The following is an 18189-nucleotide window of genomic DNA, read 5'->3' on the forward strand; positions in this document are numbered from 1 at the left end:
CACATTTTATATTTCTGTAATAAAGGCTCACAAACAAGAGAAGTGTGTTTCTCGTTATTTATTCAAATACACTTGAGTACACCTATGAGAGGTCACAGTCAACAGTCTCAGGCTGAAGGAGTAAACTCTCTAGAGCGAGATGTCCCTTTATGGAAGATCTACCCACAGCATAGCTGAACAACACAATGAACGACGTGAATGAAAGAAGGACAAGAGTATAAGCCAAGTTCAGCAAGTGCACAGGCCTATATTCAGATGATAAGTCTTTGGTCGCCTATCGGATGTCTGACTTGCCGAGAGATCGGCAGAAAGGCCTTACTGTTCATATGCGATAGCTCTTCAGTAAATGCACTTGAATGTTATGCAAGTTGAAAGTTACAACGCATTGTGACTTGGGGTGACGTTCCTCTTTAAACAAACAAAAGTCATTATGAAAATCTTATTTATTAACCACAAAAAAACTAAAAGAAGCTCGGCGGGCAATCTTTGTCCTAACGTCCAACCAACAGTCTGGGACGGCGCCTGTCAGCAGGGGGTTTTGAACGGGGAGGAGTAGGTGGACCTCACTAGCAGGTGAACAGGTGGACCTCACTAGCAGGTGAACAGGTGGACCTCACTAGCAGGTGAACAGGTGGACCTCACTAGCAGGTGAACAGGTGGACCTCACTAGCAGGTGAACAGGTGGACCTCACTAGCAGGTGAACAGGTGACCAAATTAGGCAACATGCCAATTTAGAACATAATAACATAACAAAACGTGATCTTCAGCGGCGCCTGCGGCTGCCTCTCCGACCTCCGCGGGTATGAAGGCCTGTGGTGCGGCCCCTTGGAGATGAGTCGGACGTGGATGTGGACGTGTCCGACGGACTACTGGATGTATCCGTCGTGCTCAGGTTAGCCCTTGACCTGAGAGACCTGAGGGGTGACTCGGTTGTCTTGAGGGTGGGTTCAGGGGCTGAGTTCCGGTCCATTATATCAGCCACTGGAGCCGAGTTGTGGTCCATTACATCAGGCCCTGAGGCTGAGTTTTGGTCCATCATATCAGCTACTGGAGCGGAGTTTTCGTCCTTTATATCAGCCACTGGGGCTGACTTCTGCTGCATCACGCCAGCCACCGGAGCTGAGCTGTTGGACGTGGACGTGTCCGACACACTGCTGGATGTATCTGTATATGTGGTCAGGTTAGCCCTCGACCTGAGAGACCTGAGGGGTGACTCGGTTGTCTTAAGGGTGGGGTCAGGGGCTGAGTTAGTGTCCATCATATCGGCCACTGTGGCTGAGCTGTTGGGCATCATATCAACCACTGGGGCTGAGCTGTTGGGCATCATATCAACCACTGTGGCTGAGCTGTTGGGCATCATATCAACCACTGTGGCTGAGCTGTTGGGCATCATATCAACCACTGTGGCTGAGCTGTTGGGCATCATATCAACCACTGGGGCTGAGCTGTTGTGCATCATATCAACCACTGGGGCTGAGCTGTTGTGCATCATATCAACCACTGGGGCTGAGCTGTTGGGCATCATATCAACCACTGTGGCTGAGCTGTTGGGCATCATATCAACCACTGTGGCTGAGCTGTTGGGCATCATATCAGCAACTGGGGCTGAGAGATGCTGCATCATACCAGTCACTGGGGCTGAGCTGTTGTGCGTCACACCAGTCACTAGGGCTGAGAGGTGCTGCATCATACCAGTCACTGGAGCTGAGCTGTTGTGCATCATATCAGCAACTGGGGCTGAGCTGTGCTCCATCACGTCTGCCATTCGTTCCAAGCTCCGGCCGATGGACTGCAACACAGGGAACATGCGGCTCTCCATCCGACGGAGCTGACTGACGATGCTCCGCCGGGTATCCACCAGTTCCATCTGCAGCATGTCGAACCTGGCACGCTGAACGTTGAAGAATCCTCGCCTCCGGGCTCGGACGCGGCGGGCACCCCTGCTGCCGCGCGGCGGCGTGGCTGTGGTGGAACACGATTGTCTCTCGTCGTCTCCTTCCTGTTCGCTGTCGTCTTCTGTCTCCCCAGGTTGTTCTGCGGGTGCTAGTGTGACAAGAGAATTTGGTGAATTTCCTTGAAGAAGACATTTAAAGTTAATTTGTTTTGAGCTATTGCAGCAATAAGGAGTAAACACAGCTGAAACTAATCACATTAGTTGCTTTTTTGTTTTTGTGTGGCATGTATCTGTACAGGAGTTGTTCATGCTAGTACACAGTAACAACTAAATCAGGGGTCGGCAACCTTTTTGACATGAAGTGCCATGTTTTTATTTTCAACATTATGTTAAATTATGACACCATATCAAAATGTAATATTTCCAACAGATTTTGATTGTCCATAAATATAACAACCTTTTTTCTTCTTCCTCTGAACTGTTTTCTTTCACATCAGGACATTGTAATGATCAGTAGACTCACCTATCTCCCCTCCCCAGTCAAGAGTTCAGAGTTTGAATGAATGTAGAATTATGTGCAGGTTGTAATTTGCATACAGATGTGAGGGGACTTCAATTAATTGACTAAGTTGTTTTTTATATCTTATTTTAAACCAAAAATCGTCCCTCTCACACTTATGCCAGTGTGATCACCCTCCCCTGTGCCAGTGTTGGCACCCGTGCCTAAGGTTGCCTACCCCTGACATAAATGAAACAAGCCCAGGATGTATTAACTTCAGCTGCATATTTATATTCATACATCCCAATGGTGCTTTACCTGGAAATCCGATCTCTCGCCTTCCAACCCCCTCGACAGCCTCGGGTGGGAGGAGGGCAGGGTCTGCGACGTCCTCGGAATCTGTGGGATTCTGGGAGACGGCGGTGGGACCCCCTCTGGTCGATCCGTCCGGTCTCCTGTTCACGGGCACCTTTCTCTTGCCTATGCGCTTCACATCCTTGAACCTCTTCCTGCTCTGGGTAGCGAGGGTCCTCTGAGGGGCCTTTCCCCGGGCTGCTTGGGCGTCACTGCACATAGTGTGAAGTCTGGCCTGCACCTCCCGTGTCTGGACGTCGGTCTCCTCCGTCGACAAGCGCTCTTGGTCAATCGCATGACTTTCCTGCAATGTTGTGGATAATCGCCATGGTTACATACTGTATGTGGGGCATAAAAGGGAATGTGCTGCCGTCTTGTGTCAGGCTCAACAGCCTGACACAAACCTCAAAAAGCTAATTATTTTTCAAAAGAATATTTTTATATGTTTACGCCTGCTGTACTGTTTCTATTCTGCTGCTGTGTTACACTTCTGAACCAATCAGTTGCACTGCTCATGAACCTGTTCTGTGACTCATTTACAAAACCGCGTATAATATTAACAGAATAGAATACTAGCAGTGGTGGAAAAAGTACTCATATCTTTTACTTGAGTAAAAATATCAATACGTAGAAATACTCTGTCCGGAATTCTAAATTTACTTGAGGAAAAGTACAAAAGTATTGGTATCAAAATGTATTTAAAGTACCAAAAGTAGAAAGTACTCATTATGCAGAATGTCCCATTTCACAAGTTTTCAAATGTATAAAAATCTTATGAAAATAGCAGATCTATAAGCTCACAATGTGTCGCATCACAGCACATTGCGAGCTTGTACATCGGTTATTTTCAAATTTGCCGAAATGTATATAGGGATGAAGTGGTTAATGTATGCTTTGTAATAATAATCAAAATCTACAAAGTAACTATCTACAAATTTATGTTTTTTTTTCAAGTTATGGTTTCTTATATAGGGCTATGCACATGTGTCATGTGACACTGGCCAATCACAGTCCTGAATAGATTGTGATTGGCCAATCACGGTGCAGGATAATTGTACAAATTTCCAAACCTCAAATAAAATAGAGACGTACAATTGCATAAAAAGAATAAAGGTAAAACTGAAAATGTAATAAAAGAACATAAAAGTGTCAGCAGGCACATAAACTACAATCGATTATGACAATCCAGCATATTCCATTAACCACATGAACCCCAGCGTCCCAATTATATACTGGGCATGTTATATAATAGGGGACCATTTGGTGAAAATTGCCGAACATTCGTTGTAAGCTTGTAGATCGGCTATTTTCAGCAAAGACATTTGGTGTCGAGGGAAGAAAGGAGGAGACCAAGTATAGACCCCTGGGGAACTCCAACTCAACTAAGTATATAGGATTGAAGTAAAGCCAATAAACTGAATACACAAACATGCAGTGTCATACATACCCGACTTCAGTGACAGATGTGACTGGCTGTCAGTGTTGGTCATGTGACCCAGCATGGTTTTCACCACCTCATCAGCAGATGACACCTGAGTGAGTGACAGAAACAGAAGTGTAATGGAGAAAGACAATAGAATAGAATATACAAAAATGAATAGCCATTGGGTTTCATTAAATGTATTACAAATAGACAATATGCAATGAGCTCGCAATAAAAAAAAGCTTGGGGCGGCTGAACTGGTAACGATTTCTACAAGCTGATTTTGGAGTTTAAGGTCACACAATCTCATTGGCTAACCGCTGGCTAATCGCCATCCCAGGCCATTTTTAAACGTATACCTAATCTTAATCATTGTACTTTTACTCATTGTAATGCCTAACACAAACAAGTATACCTTGAATTTAGCTCAACTATGCTTGGCTCTGGCTGTTCTCAAAATGCATCATGGGTATGATTCCACTACCTAAAAAAAACTAGATAAAATACTTGTATGTGCTGTGCCTATTTTAGTCTACGAGTGGGCAGTTTTGGGGTGAAAACCTACCTTTGATCGCTTGATGCCAGGTTCACCATGGATACCTGAATAGTGGAAGGGAACAGAGCTGTCAATTTTAACCAAAGAAACTAGAGAAGCTTTTTTCACTTCTTGTGGGCTGAAACCAGCGCACCCCGAAACAACAGGTTGGGAATTGATTGCGTGAAACAATCACCTGTGCGTCCAGAGGCACCGCTGCAGGGAATTGAAGCAGGCTCTCTCTGGTGGTGAGCCACTGTTTTATGACTCCACAACCGGGACACATTCATTTATGCATGCATGTATGTTTGCTTCAATCTGTGGAAAAGAAGTTTCCTTCTCTTCATCCTTTCCACGAACTGTCTTATCAATCCAAATTAATGGATCCGTCCATCCACCCTTCCATCCATCCATCATCCCTCCCTCCATCCCCCTCCCCTCCTCCCTCTCACCCAGTCCCAGTTCCATGTCTCCAGGTGGAAGGTCAAATGAAGGCAGACATCCAGGAACACTGCAGGGAGACAGACTCACTCCCAGAGTACCTGAGGATGGAGAAATAAACAAGCACGCACGCACGCACGCACGCACACATACACAAATATCCTGTTTAATAAGTGTAGAATATGAGGGATAAAGAACTTGCCTATTCTAATATGACATGGCTGTTTCATATAAGACACCAAAAGCATCTTAATTTGTCATTTCTTGGACAGATAGTAGGCCTAATTATTCATCTTGCTTGGTTCTATTTCTGACATAACATGTTACGTTTATGATGATTAAAACACACGGTTATTACTATAGTGTAAGTGGCACCATGCTGTGGCCACTTATAGAATAGGTATGATAAAAAAAAAATACATACCATATTGTTATATTTCTTTAAGCACTATTGTACGTAAGGTCATTTCGATATTGCCCAGGCCTAGATAGATGCCTGCATGCATGTTTTATGGATGCACAAAAATACACGCAAAACCTTATAAACCATATCCCATCATCTACCATAACAGGATGTAGGAACCACTGACTCACCAATCCCCTTCAAGGCCTCCGTCACCTTGGAGACGATCTGGTCCAATGGACAGCCTTCCTCTGCCAATGCACCTGCCAGCTAACACACAAACAATATATACAATGACGTTTATTTAAAAACAATAGAGTGAATTATGGACAGTGTTTTGTAGCTCCTCAAACAGACATAGGGCTGCAACTATTGAATATTTTCTTAGCGATTATTCTATCGATTACTTTTTCGATTAACGGAATAATCGAGATACACACCGGCCATTTTATTAGACACACCTCTCCAACTGCATGTTCACGCAAAGTTCCTGTATGCCTCAAACTTGTTTAATGTTGCTTTACAGTTAAAATCCCCTTTAACTGTTAAATTCAAGGTTGAATTTCTACAGAAATGTAATTAATGGAACTCTTAAGAATGGTAATTTAAGTTTACTTTCCTTGCCTTGTAAACCAAAGCTTACCTTGTGTACGAACACGGTCCCACACAAGCCACGCCTCCCTGCCTTGCTGGGACGGTCAAACGCACAGTCCTCGGCGACTATCACCATGTCAACGGAGACGCCGTGGTTACGGGCCTGTTCAGCAGCCAATCCAAAGTTGAGACGGTCACCGGTGTAGTTTTTAACGATGAGAAGGACCCCCGAGGCGCCTAGGAGAAGAGGGTTGATTTAATCCAGTGATTCTCTAACTTTTTAATTTCAAGGACATACAGAGTATCAAACATAGGTCACACACACACACACACACACACACACACACACACACACGACTATACCTGCATTGTGCAGACACAGTACAGCAGCTAGGATACTGGCAGGAGGAGGAGAGGCAAAGACCCCCCCTGCTACTGCTGCTGACAGCATACCTCTACCTATATAACCTATAGATAGATAGATAGATAGATAGATAGATAGATAGATAGATAGATAAAGACGGACGGACAGACAGACAGTAGAATTGGATAAAACAAAAAGCAGATTATGTAACAAAAACATAACCAGTTCCTCTGTCTGTTGGTTTCGTGAACCATTCAATTTGTTAATAAGCTCGTGAGGCAGGTCATACGAGGTCTAAAGTTTCAAATGTTCCGCTGTGTTATGTTTTTCATAATAATTACATAATACCCGTTTAACCCATTAAGACCGGGAACGCATCTGTTTAATTTTAAGATTTCTTTGCCTATTCAAAAATAGCTATTATATTTATATTAGACTATATAATAATCGCTATTTTTGAAAAATCTTGGAAATGTGTGCACATTTTTGAATATATATATTTTTTAAGCAAACATTTTAACTCAAATCTTTGCTTCTGGGGGATTCTACAAATGTCTTCTAAATCCTTTTTTAAATGATCTTGCTATAATATCAGTGGTCCAGATGTGAGTTACAAATGTTAGCTTTAAAAAATATATATATATATTCAAAGATTTGCACACTATGAGCTTGTATATCTGCTATTTTTGAATAGCCAAAGTATTAAAATAATGATTAAAGTGGTTGAAATCGTAAAATGACACAGATGCGTTCCCGGTCTTAACCCATTAAGACCTGGAACTGTGCCATTTTTAGATTTGAGCTAAAAAGCATTATTTTACACTTTGGGCTATTCAAAAATAGCAGATCTACAAGCTCATAGCGCGGCACTCGGTGCCGCGCTATGAGCTTGTAGATCTGCTATTTTTGAAAAATCGTGAAAATGTGTGCAAATCTTTGAATATATATATTTTTAAAGCGAACATTTTTAACTCAAATCTTTGCTTCTGGGGGTCTCTGGAATAAAATATTTTTGATGGGGGTCCGCGGCCAAATACATATAATTTTGAGGGTCCTTGACATGAAAAAGATTGAGCACCACTGATATAGAAACATACGTTTTTCAGAAAATTGTTGGGATTTAGGAGACATGTAGAATCGGCTTCAGGTCTTAAAGGGTTAATGCCTATAATACCCGTTTAATAGCAGTGTAGTGCAGTGTGTATACCTGCATGCGCTGGCTCATGTCCAGAGCCTCCCCCAGACAGCAGGGCCACTTTGCCTCTCAGGGCGTCCGGGTCCGAGCGCACCACCACCCTGTGTCCCTTCAGCAAGGACAGCCCTCCACTGGACCTCACCACGCCATCCAGAGCCTCATCCACACAGCTGTCCACACAGTTCAGAAGCTTCTTCTGTGGCTGAGGAGGAGGAAGAGGAGGAGATATGAGAAGAAGAGTTAAACTAAGCCACAAGCTGTAAACCATCATGTCCTACCCAGTGTTCAATCCTGGCATGGGACACCAAACTTCGACCCATCTTTCAAGAGAGGAACCCTGCTTGTCCAAGTTAGATACTATGCTTATGAGCTTCAAGGAGTAGTTCACCCAAAAAAACAATTATTTTCTATCAATTACACACGCCATGAAGCCTTGAATTATTGGAGATCTTTTAGTTTTTGTGGCATTCCTAAGCCAATAATTCAATGACAGGGTGGCTGCTCAGTACTCTTTTTCTCCTACTCTTTGAGTCTCCTACTGGATAGACTTCGGTGGTCATCGCCGGTCATCAAATTATTGGCTTAGGAATTCGACAAAAACAAAAAAAACTATTTTTTTGGATGAATCAGTGCAGATGTGCTAGTCAAATACATAGCCTATTCTATCATACAGGTTGGTTAGAATTTTGTTTTGTTTTAATTATTCATGGAAAATAAGCTCCGGGTTGCAGCTGTTTTTAGCCCTAGAACTGTGATATTATATACATACATTTCATGTATTGTATTCCATATACACAGACATAGATGCCCTCCTGTGTCTGTGACTAATTGCAAAGTGTGTACTCAGCCAATAATTACTTGCTACGACTTGGTGTCAGCAACAGAAAACGTGTTTACTAAAAATATCTCCACTTTTGGGGCACACTATTGACAGTTGCGTTGAGGTTTGTGTGGAGTCGCCAGGGCAATTAATGACACCTGTCGTGTGCCTCGTAATCAGTGGTGGAAAAAGTACTCAAATGTTTTACTTAAGTAAAAGCATCAATACTGCAATGTAGAAATACTCTGTTACAAGTAAAAGTCCATAATTAAAAATGTACTTGTGTAAAAGTACAAAAGTATTGGTATGAAAATGTACTTAAAGTACCAAAAGTAAACGTACTAAAATTTTGAAAATAGCAGATCTACAAGCTCACAACGCGTCGCGATGCTGACGCGTTGTGAGCTTGTAGATCGGCTATTTTCAAATAGCTTAGGTGTAAAATAGGGCTAAAGTGGTTAATGGATGTTTTATAATATAATCATGTATATCTGCAAAGTAACTAGTAACTAACGTTTTCAAATAATTGTAGTGGAGTAAAAGTACAATATTTGCCTCTGAGATGTAGTGGAGTACAAGTAAAAGTACTGCAAATTGGAAATACTCCAGTAAAGTGAAAGTACCTCAAAATTGTACTTAAGTACAGTACTTGAGTAAATGTACTTAGTTACTTTACACCACTGCTCGTAATACGTGCTCAGCTCACTGGAGAAATGTCATGATGTGGTTGAGGTCCATGTGAAACTCGTGGGAAAGTGAAGATATAAATAAACACACGTTTTCTGCCAGAACCTTCAAATGGATATGACAGTAGATGACAATAGCTGACATCAAGTCGCAGCAATTAATTATCAGGTATAACAGTCAGCAGCGCTACAATGATGAGTCACCGACACAGGAGGGCATATGGCTGTGGAATACATGTATACAGTGATTACAGTCATGGATGAACTTCAACCTGGTGTTTGCACTTTCTCCCTTTTTGGTCCGTACATCTATAAACATTCACATTTCAAATATAAAGTGCTTAACCCATGGCCACGGATGTTACAATTATGTACGGGCCCTCAGAAGTACCCGTATCTTCCGTAATGTTCAATAAAAAACATTTTAATCCGATCGGTGGCCATTTTCTCCCTATTTTCGTCATATGCATTCAACTACCGAGCCCCTACGGAACCTCTCCCTCCGCTAAGTAGCTCCGAGATGAGGTCCCTCTTTAATTCCTGCCGGCTGCGGTTGACATTTTCGCACATTTTCCAGTTTTACATGTTTCTTACCCCTTTCTGCACATCGTATCCAAAAAGCAAAGCAATTGCGCTACTCTCTCAGATGTTTTAAGTTCTAGCGGAACATAACAGCTTCCAACGAGTTGAAGAAAGTATTTAATTTGCCTCGGTTTTCATCCGGTTCCATAATATTTTGCATTAGAAGTTGCAATTCAACATTTGACCAGTAGGGTCATCAGTAATGTTATCTCAACGGGCGCAACTCTTGCGCAATGTCTTAAAAACATGTAACCGGATGAAAACCGAGGCAAATTAAATACTTTCTTCAACACGTTGGAAGCTGTTATGTTCCGCTAGAACTTAAAACATCTGAGAGAGTGGCGCAATTGCTTTGCTTTTTGGATACGATGTGCAGAAAGGGGTAAGAAACATGTAAAACTGGAAAATGTGCGAAAATGTCAACCGCAGCCGGCAGGAATTAAAGAGGGACCGCATCTCGGAGCTACTTAGCGGAGGGAGAGGTTCCGTAGGGGCTATCAACTACCCGACCCTATCGGTTGGAAAGGTGTATTGCACTCTGATACATTATAACTGAGAAATTATTATTTATTTGATTATTTGTTCAAAATAATATGCAGATTTCGTCGAGGGACACCTCAACAAAATCTGCATAGTATTTTGAACATGAGTAAAAACTTGGATCATACTGTGCCTATTATTGCCTAATCTTATCATTCATTTTAACGGACTATGATCTGCTGCTATCAAGTGCACAGTGCACACCAAGCGGAAAATGAATCTATCAACAAATCAGAGCTACATTCACTGTCTATTCAAAGGCACATTTGCCAGCAATAATGCTATCATTGTATTTGTGGGACCGTGGGACGTTTCATATGTTGTTTTTAATCCCAGTTTTACCTCCATTCTTCGCTCAGAGACGTCAGATCGACTCGCTTCCTTTGCACGTTGGCTCCGTTCCGTTGGGCCACGCCCACCTGCACGGTCTAGTCATCATCCCATAGTCTGGAGGGACGGCAGCGGAGTTGCGTTGCTAGGGAACAGCTTGGGGTCTGAGGTTAGGTCAGGTGAAGTCAAGGCACCTATTTAGCTTATTTTCGTTTGTATTTTACTACTTGCATGTTATTCTGTTGCCTTGTTTTGATCTGTATAGCACTTTGGTTAACCTTGGTCATTTAAAAAAATAAAGAAGATATTTTTTAGTTTAGTTTATAGTAGAGAATGGACAGGAAACACAACAGGGAGAGAGAGAAAGACATTTGAGTTGAGTTTGTTGATTACTTTTGATGCAGCAATGGTCTTATTCTTTTCTTTCTTTCTTTTTCTTTTCTTTTTTTTGAGGTATTAAAAAGGTCTTAAAAGTCCTTAAATTGTCACTTCATTGTCATCAGGGGAGTGGGGACCCTGATGAAAAAAAATCACGTGTGGGGGGTCCCGACCCATAGGTTGAGAACAACTGTTCTAGACTGCCAGATACTGCTATATCCAACGAGCTAAAAGTGTGTTGGTGTTGGCATGCTAATGAGCCAGGTGTGTCTCGGCGGAGTACAGGCTGGCAAATGTGGGTAGAGGGGTCTTCAACGTTTTCAGGCCAAGTACCCCCTAGCTGAGAGAGATGAAGCAGGGACCCCCTACTCCATATTGTATAAAATTGTGTTTCAGATTAAAGTTTTTTTTTACTTAGTCTGCTCTTTTTTCCCTCTACACCTATAGCCTCTTTGCCAAAAATAGCAGATCTACAAGCTCACAACGCCTCGCAGCGCGACTCGGCGTTGTGAGCTTGTAGATCTGCTATTTTTGGCCAAAGATCTCCTCACAAAAGAGGATGCTAGCGTTCAAGTGGTTAAGGTAAAAAAAAAGAAATCCTATCACACAAAGATTTGGCGGACCCCCTGTAGTAACTCTGAGGACCCCCTAGGGGTCCCGGACCCCCTGTTGAAGACCCCTGCGGTAGAGTGTTCCCTCTTCTTTGGAGGAGGGAGGGGCTGCGCACGTTGTGTGTCCTGTCTCAGCCTGGGGTACCACGTTGAGGTGCAATAAGAATATGAAAAATATTATTTTACATAATCTAAGCGAGAGTTAATCCCCCCCCCCCCTTTATAGAATTATTCCAATGAATAATTCAGTCAGTAATGTGTAAACAAAGCACTGTGGCCCTTGTACCAAACGGCTCAGTGCAAACTACGGTATCGTTGAAATGAACAGACGTTTAATTGTGTCTCTTCGCCAGGCCATCGGCTCCTTGACACGGTACCCTCTACCGCTGCAGAACGCCAGAGAGGCCAAGATCCTCCAGAACTTTGGGGACGGAATCTGTAAAATACTGGATGAAAAACTACAGAAGTACTACAGAGAGAACGGTACGAGAGGAATGGAATGAAGAGAGGATGAATGGACGGGATAAAACCTATGCAGTAGTACCTGGGCAATGTGTGTGTGTGTGTGTAAAGTACACATGTGTGTAAAGTACACATGTGTGTGCGCGCACGTGCACACACACACACACACACATACACACACACACACACACACACACACACACACACACACACACACACACACACACCAACACACACACACACACACACACACACACGTAAAAGTTAAAGTTGACTCCTCTAAATACATACATAACATCTTGTGTATGTATGCAATATAATATACAATTCAACAACTGTCTTTTTATCCTCTCTCTTAATCTCCTCCTTCTCTGCTCCTCTCCTCCAGAACAAGACCCTGTTCTGTCGTTCCAGAGAGCTGGAGGTGGATGGAGGGAGTGAGGTAGAAGAGTCCAGAGAAAACCCTTCCTCCTCTCTCATCTCCTTTGCCGAGTTCAACCTCGAATCGGTCAAGAACAAGGTGTGTGTGTGTGCTGTGCGCATTATTGTAAACTTTCTTTTCATGTTTGTTTCTCTCAAGCATCAAATAGAAGGAATGCGTGCACAAACATAAAAAACATATAAAAAAAACTTGCAGGGTGCTTTGATATGGACAGAACGTGAGTGCTGCTGGCTATCGTTTCTTTCAAGCAATCATGCATGGAACACAAAGGGCCACATCTGCAGCGCATGTGATATGGTACTGAATCTAGAGATTCACCATGAATCCTCATTATTCTATGTGCTGCACGGAAATTAACAAAATATAATACAATATGTTTTAGCAAATAAATAAATAAATAGGGTCGTTCGGGTGGCACAGGGTTAAAGCCCCTAGGCATAGGTGGTGGTCTAGCTACAGTCTATAAATCCCACCTATCATGTCGATTGACTCCAGCCACAGGCTATTCCAGCTTTGAACTCCAACTGTTTGAGCTAAATCTATCCTCCCCTGTGCTCTTTGCCCTGGTCTATCGCCCCCCAAAATCCAAGGATTTTATTAACGAATTTGGAGACTTTCTATCCGGGATAATGATAAAATACGATCACATCATAATTTGTGGGGACATGAATATTCACGTCTGCTGTGAATCTCGACCCCTAGTTAAAGACTTTTTTAATCTCCTCGAGTCATTTAATCTCACCAGATCTATTACCGGCCCCACTCATGAAAAGGGCTACACACTGGACCTTGTTCTGTCTTTTGGCCTCACTATCTCTGTTTTTGACGTTTTTCCTATTGCACGCAATAAATAAATGTGTTTTCACCCTCTGAATCTCATCTATGTACAGTAATTAAAATGCGTGCCCTTCTCCACTGTCTTGTGGTCGCTGGGGTGAGCACATGAACATGTGTGGAAAATCTGTCATGGATTTCTTATTCCAGTGGGGAGTGCTCACATTTGAACTATGACTACTGGAAAACAAAAGAAGTCCCATTTATGACAGTTTCCCTGACCTACAGTATATAACAATTCATTGCTCATGTAAAAGAGACAAAAGAGGTAATGAACAGGTAATCACTTATTCTCTGTTTTTCTTTCTCTCTCTGTCTGTCTGTCTGTCTGTCTGTCTCTCTGTCTCTCTCTCTCTGTCTTTCTCTCTCTCTCTCTCTCTCTCTCTCTCTCTCTCTCTCTCTCTCTCTCTCTCTCCAGTCTTCTCACAGCCTATGAACAATGCAGGAGTGAAGCAGAGAAAGAGAAACTCCTCTCTTCTATCCGATACGGGAAACTCAAAAGGTTTGCAGGATTAATTTTTGATTCAATTCCATTGTTATGCTTTGTGCTGCATTGTATTATATATATATTTATTTGTTTGACAATACAGTCCTTCTGTGCGTTCCTACAATTCCCATGAAGCATTTTGTGAACAAGCTGGCACGCCCATAATGTATGGTCTTTAGGCTCAGAGTAGGGCTGGGAAGATTAACCGAAAATATGTCGGAACCGATAGTTAGAACCAATAACCGACTTATAAACGAATAATCGAGAAGCAGGTAAGGAAACAGTGTCCTACTGTAGATGATGTAAGATGTTGTCAAGTTTGGCAGCCATGTGGCTTGACCCTGCACACCTCAACATTACCCTTGTTACTTTTGTGTTTTGGTTTTTCAGGAACGTCGGGCCAGCTCTGAGCAGGACGGTCTACCAACTGTACAGTATACCAAGGACCACTGTCATAAACACACACACACACACACACACACACACACACACACACACACACACACACACACACACACACACACACACACACACACACACACACACACACACAAAGATAAAGACACACATAGAAAATCAACCACACACATACTACTTGTATATTGACTTACACACAAACACCCACACATAAAGGAAAAGGCTGCCGTCATTTATTTAGTTTGCAATTTTTTTGTCAACACACTTTTGCCTACGAAAAGGACAAAGATCTGCTTGCCGATGCTGTTGCTGTCACCATGGGGTCTCAGCAAGGCTGGGGTAGCCCATAGGTGACCCAAGTATGGTGTGACTGTGGCCACTGGCCACACACATTATGTGATGATGGAGCAGAGCAGATATAAGAACATTGGCGCCAAGCTGGTGCAGGACGTGGCCAACAACACCAACGAGGAGGTTGGTGATGGCACGGCCACGGACATGGCACGGTCCCTGGCACGTGCCATCATCGCCAAGGAGGGCTTTGACACAGCCATCCTGGTGGAGATCCGTCATGGCGTCATGATGATGGCTGTGGATGCTGTGATCAACCTGCTGAAGAAGCTGTCCAAGCCTGTCACAACCCCAGAGGAGATTGCACAAGTTGCCACAGTCTCAGCCAATGGTGATGTAGAGATCGGACATCATCTCTAATGCCATGAAACAAAAGTACCAAATTTAGTTTTTCTAAAAAGTATGGCCAGTGGCAGTCATAGAACTCTGCTGCCCAGAGCATGTACATTTGAATATTTACTCTCACGTCTTAAACCACTTAAACCTTATACCAGTGGTTCTCAAACTTTTTCATGTCAAGGACCCCCACATTGACACTTATTAGCCCACGGACCCCCATTTGAAAAGATATGCCAGGGACCCCCATAAGAGAAGAGTTTTACGGCTCTAGCAGTGATTCTCAGCCATTTTAATGTCAAGGACCCCCAATTTGACATGCATTAGGGTACAGACCCCCATTTAATGGCATTTCTATCTCTGGGACCCCAATTTATATTGTAAAATCAATGTTAATTTAACTCTGAGTGTATAAATGGAACCAAATGGACCTGTTAAGGTCCATTAGGTTCCATTTGTTCACACTCAGAGTTGCAGACCCTGAGGGTCCATTTGGTTCCTAACTATCCATCATTTAGCTGGGGACCCCCTGGAACTCTCTCAAGGACCCCTGGGGGTCCCCGGACCACACTTTGAGAACCAATGCCTTATACGGTACATGGTTGTATAGTCTCGCGTGGCCAGACTGTTGCCTCCCACAATTTTCTAATGTTTCCGGTCACACAGTCTGGGACTCGGAAGTTCTGATCATGAGCAGAATATAAAGCGGATGTGAAGCCTCCTCCCCACTTCCGTTTGGTCTTTACAGTCGCGCAAATTTATCCTAATATAAATACAAATCATCTTGCACCGCATTTTGAGCTTGTAGATTTGCTATTTTTGCCAAATGTTCACCTATTTTCGACAAACGTTTGCCTATTTTTGACACATTATTTTCCGTTTATAGCAGTGATGATTTATGCTGAACTAAGGACCAGTTCCTGTGATAACAGAATGGACTGCAGTTCTATGACTTTTTGTACATGAGCTACACCTGGTGTTGGGCTACAAGGACCATACTTGAAAAGCATGTTTTGATCTGGGTCTTTTTTTGCAGACCAGTCTTAGTTTCTTTAAACTCCATCACCTAACAAATTATCCCCTCAAACACTAGTAGATTTACATTTTGCACCAAGAGTTAACAGTGGTGTTTGTACGGTCCATGTAAATCTCAAAATGCTGCTTTATTTTGTATATTGTTTTCTACTTATGAAGAATGAAGAAGAATGAAGAATTGCCACAATTGGCGTTGGAAAAAATAAAGTGTTTAATTTTGAATAGCATACACTGTATGCATTTGGGCGTATGGTTTATGCTTCCATGTCAATCTGAAAATAGTAGCTATAAGTTAAGGCCAGTCCACACCAATGCAACTCCTTGCAACTCCTTGTAGTCAGGGAATATTATCAGAATAATGTCAAATCTTGGAATAAATTCCTTACCAAGAAATTTCTTCACCAATGTGTTTATAAAGGATCCCTCTTTAGTTGTAGCTACAGGGACACATTAAAGAGACATACCCAAAGGTAATTCCTGATATGAGCCAAAGAAATGTTTCAAATTCAAAAGGTTAATATCTTTCACATTGCCCTGTCATGATTCATGACCTACTGTACTACTGCAATTCTTTGATTTGGTAAAACATAGTATCTGAGAACACGGCAATTAATTCAATGTTTGTTCACTGGAACAACACAAGAACCTCCCCCCCCCCCATCTATATACCCCTAACTCGTCTCTTATTTTCTTGTGTAAAGGCCAGACCGCACCAATGCAACTCCTTGCAACTGCCATTGGGGATAATGGTTCCCAAGTAGTTGCTTGTTGCAATAGTCAGGGGATATTAAAAATATCTTGGAATAAATTCCTTACCAAGAAATGTCTTCACCAATGTGTTTGTAAAAGTGTCTAGTAACACATCTCATAAAGACTGAAATGCAGTTTCCCTAGGGGAATTTTTGACAGCTGCTGAAAGTTGGGGAACCCACCATAACCTTATGCGTGGAAAACGTTAAAAAAATATTCTGTTTTAAGTAGCATGTGAGGGGTCAAACTAGGGTGTTTTTATGATTCTGAATCCATTGCAAGCATTTGTTTTGCACCAAAACCACTGGGCTAAAAACGGCCATAGCCAACCTTTTCCAGGTAATTTTTTGTGTAAAAAGCCCATTGAGATTGGGGCGTTTTTAATCCCTAACGTTTTAAATCCCATGCAACTTTGCATTCACACTATTGTTTATTTGATTTTATCTTATTTTATGTATTTATTAATTTTTAGTTTAACAAATACATGCACTTCTCACTGGAAAAGATTGACACAGTGAGGCTTGGAAAGGGAAAGCTAGTGATTATTATGAGGTCTTATTCAGAGGTCTGAGAGTGTTTTTAATGAATGGTTCCTTGTTTTCCTTCCAGAATACAGTAGCATTATGCTTGCATATTGTCTGTTGCTTTGCTGTCAAAGCACATGAGGTGTTGACCGTTCTGCTGTAGAACAGAGAGTTACTGTAGTCCATTTCCTCCTTGAATGCTGACCTTTTATTAAGTTGTAATTATACACTAGGAGGTAAGAGACTGTACAATGAAATATTATAAGCCTACAATTTGGTCTGTATACCTATAAATGCTTTTCTATTCCATGTAAACCAACAGCAAGTGCCTAAAAGTGGGTATAATTTGAAACTTGTGTGTTCTGAGCTTTTTCATCTGGACCATGTACATAACACAGCTATGAATTACTGTAGTGGGGGGGGGGTTGTTTCCAAAGACAAAATAGTTCAATCAAACAATCTCATATGGTGACATATGCATGTAAATTAGACAATGATTATATATCAGAAACTGATTCCCTGGATATACATATTTCAAAAATGATGGCAGATGCATCATGCCTATTAAAAAAACTATTGTGCAATGTAGAACATTTACTGTCTAAAGTATCAACTATAGGCTACACTTGATAGGATGAAAGGCAACTCAGAAGATGCATTTGTGTCCCCTGACAGTTAAAGCTGTTAAACCAAAGGTCCAGTCGACTGTACCACTGTCCTGTCCACTGAGGTCACAATACTGAATGGAATTCATTCATCATTCAATTTGACAATGCAGCTGGTGAAATATGTATCTTGTTTCCTGAAATAACACACAATGAATAATTCCATGAACACTTCAGGTGCAACTGAAGTGAGGGGACAAAAAAATATAGAATGCAGATGTCAAGCAATGACACAA

At 42.2% G+C, this 18189-nt stretch overlaps 1 protein-coding gene and 1 pseudogene across 2 annotated transcripts in view; one reads left to right on the plus strand and one right to left on the minus strand.

The window, feature by feature from the left end:
• Window positions 1-15003, plus strand: part of LOC308101575 (crossover junction endonuclease MUS81-like) — a 121575-nt pseudogene extending 106572 nt beyond the window's left edge. The window contains exons 13-15 of the transcript in view: window positions 12501-12632; window positions 14266-14304; window positions 14704-15003. The product of the transcript in view is annotated as a crossover junction endonuclease MUS81-like (transcript). The remainder of the gene's footprint in view (window positions 1-12500; window positions 12633-14265; window positions 14305-14703) is intronic.
• On the minus strand, window positions 1893-10707 carry LOC308102074 (triokinase/FMN cyclase-like). Its single transcript, XM_080451667.1, has 10 exons — window positions 10674-10707; window positions 7716-7905; window positions 6508-6612; window positions 6194-6381; window positions 5742-5820; window positions 5159-5248; window positions 4737-4771; window positions 4196-4280; window positions 2713-3052; window positions 1893-2044 (listed from the first exon to the last, which is right to left on the minus strand). Exons 1-9 carry the CDS (start codon window positions 10677-10679, stop codon window positions 3036-3038), a joined length of 795 nt encoding a protein of 264 aa, XP_080307793.1. The 5' UTR covers window positions 10680-10707; the 3' UTR covers window positions 1893-2044; window positions 2713-3035.
• Window positions 15004-18189: the final 3186 nt, after the last annotated feature.

Source organism: Gymnoscopelus braueri (assembly GCF_963280865.1).
Source record: "Gymnoscopelus braueri genome assembly, chromosome: 15".
Lineage (NCBI taxonomy): Eukaryota > Metazoa > Chordata > Actinopteri > Myctophiformes > Myctophidae > Gymnoscopelus > Gymnoscopelus braueri.

What these genes read in the sequence shown, in the direction of transcription:
- LOC308102074 (XM_080451667.1), bottom strand. An exon ending in GGACCGTGTTCGTACACAAG is followed by an intron (nt 5,821 to 6,193) that starts GTAAGCTTTGGT and finishes TTTGTGTGTTAG; the next exon opens with CTGGCAGGTGCATTGGCAGA. An exon ending in AGACATGGAACTGGGACTGG is followed by an intron (nt 4,772 to 5,158) that starts GTGAGAGGGAGG and finishes TCCACTATTCAG; the next exon opens with GTATCCATGGTGAACCTGGC.